Source organism: Antrostomus carolinensis, unplaced genomic scaffold, assembly GCF_000700745.2.
Source record: "Antrostomus carolinensis isolate BGI_N321 unplaced genomic scaffold, ASM70074v2 scaffold34801, whole genome shotgun sequence".
In the NCBI taxonomy this organism is placed as follows: Eukaryota; Metazoa; Chordata; class Aves; order Caprimulgiformes; family Caprimulgidae; genus Antrostomus; species Antrostomus carolinensis.
The window spans coordinates 1-1,767 of record NW_010295459.1 but is presented as its reverse complement, the minus strand read 5'-3'; the positions used below and the strand labels follow the sequence as shown (position 1 = coordinate 1,767).

The 1,767-nt window shown below is 49.0% G+C and overlaps 1 protein-coding gene across 1 annotated transcript; it reads right to left on the bottom strand.

Moving 5' to 3' along the window:
• Window positions 1-1,334: 1,334 nt before the first annotated feature.
• On the bottom strand, window positions 1,335-1,759 carry LOC114819068 (COUP transcription factor 2-like; the record flags this gene model as incomplete). Its single annotated transcript, XM_029087474.1, is given in 2 exon segments — window positions 1,335-1,360; window positions 1,362-1,759. Coding segments are annotated over 2 exon segments (424 nt in total), but the record flags the coding sequence as incomplete, so codon positions are not given.
• Between the last annotated feature and the right edge of the window lie 8 nt (window positions 1,760-1,767).

Sequence of the window (1,767 nt, the reverse complement as noted above, 5' to 3'; positions counted from 1 at the left end):
TTACCAAAAAAAAGAAAAAAAGAAAAAAATCAAAGGAGGCGAGATCACCCCAACAACATCCCCAGCAGGTCCCCCGGCGAGGCTGGGACTATTATCCAAAGGCACCTTCCTCAGCTGCCCATGGAAAGTGGGCCTTTTTTTTTTTATTTACACGGTGACAGCGATAGAAAAAGGAGCGAGAAAAAGGGCTGAGAGGCAGAGAGACGGCAAGAAGGGAGAACGCCTAAATATGTGCTTGATTTAGATTTGTTCTCGCACGTCTTACAAGGTTAGTTACTCTTGCAGAAACACAAAGAGGAGCCCAGCAAGTCCCAAGCCCCCTTCAACCCTTAACCTACATAGCAGCGTCCAGACACAGAGCACGCACTGGAAAACTGCAGGCTCACATTTCTCGTCTAATTTTATATCACAAAGACTCGACTTGCAGAGACCCGAGCACCCCACACTTACTTCTGGGCTGCTCCTTCCCCCCCCATCCGTCCCTTCTGCTTCTCCCCCCTTTTTGCCTTTCTCCCGGAGGGACAAGAAAATAGGAGGAAGAAGAGAAAAGTGAGAGAATAACAATCGGGAAAGGCAGGCACACGGCAATATCTATACATACACACACACGCGCGGATATGTGTGTGTATATATATATTTTTAAAAGGAGGAAAAATCCGGCTGGGAATCCACAGTGGAGTGCTGTAGAGCCTCGGTAGGGTGAGTCCCATTGTAACAGTAATTTGAACCGCCTGTGTAAAATTGCAATCTAAGGCAAAGTGCTGGGGGATATATGTAAATATATATCTTATATATATATATATAATGTGCGTGTATGCATCTCGTGAGGCTCTGTGTGTGTACACACACACGCAGTTCACACAGCCACGCACAGAGAACTGCTCGGGGGACGGGAGGGGGGTAAGGTTGAACATGCAGGAGGGAAACATGAAGGAAAAGTAACCACACGTCAGAATCATCATCTCGCTCCTAAACAGCGTGAAACTAAAAATCCACTTCCAATAAACCTCCATCAGCAGAATCAAAACAAACACAAATCAATTACGAGTGCAGGGGAAAGCATGCAAGAGCCCTTTCCCCTGCCCACCCTCTCCAACACCTCTTTCTTTCATTACCAGAAAGTTTCTGTCTGTTTATTCGGGGGGTGGGAAGGAGAAAAGGAGTGGGGGGTGGGGAGGGGAAGGAAAGGTTCTGGTTGGGTTTGGGGAGGGAGGTTAAAAATAATAATAGTTAAAAAAACCCAAACCAAAACAAAACCAAAAACAAACCAACCACAAAACCCAAAACGCAGCGAGTGAAAAAAAAAATTTGCAAAACAAATGAAATCCCAATACCTTCCCGTCTCATGCCAACTTTGAGTTTTGAGGCGGCAGTACTGACACTGATTGCGGTGGTGCTGGTCAATGGGACAGTTCCTGTTGGCACGACAAGTGTAGCTGAGATTCCTCCTTACACTCCGCTTGAAGAAACTCTTGCAACCCTCGCAGGTAAACTGGCCATAATGTTTGCCACTAGACTTGTCCCCACAAACCACACATTCAATGTGCTGCTGCTGCTGCTGTTTGTCTCCTTGGTTCTGCTGGCTTGGCGGGTTGCTCTGGGCTGGAGTACTGGGAGGGCCCACGGGCCCCGGGGTCTGTGGGGTGTGCGGGGTCCCGGCCGGAGGTCCCTGCACCGGCGGGGCTTGCGAAGGCTGCGTTCCCTGAGCTCCGGGCACATCGTCCTGGGGGTCTCGCCACGCACCGACTACCATTGCCATATCTATTG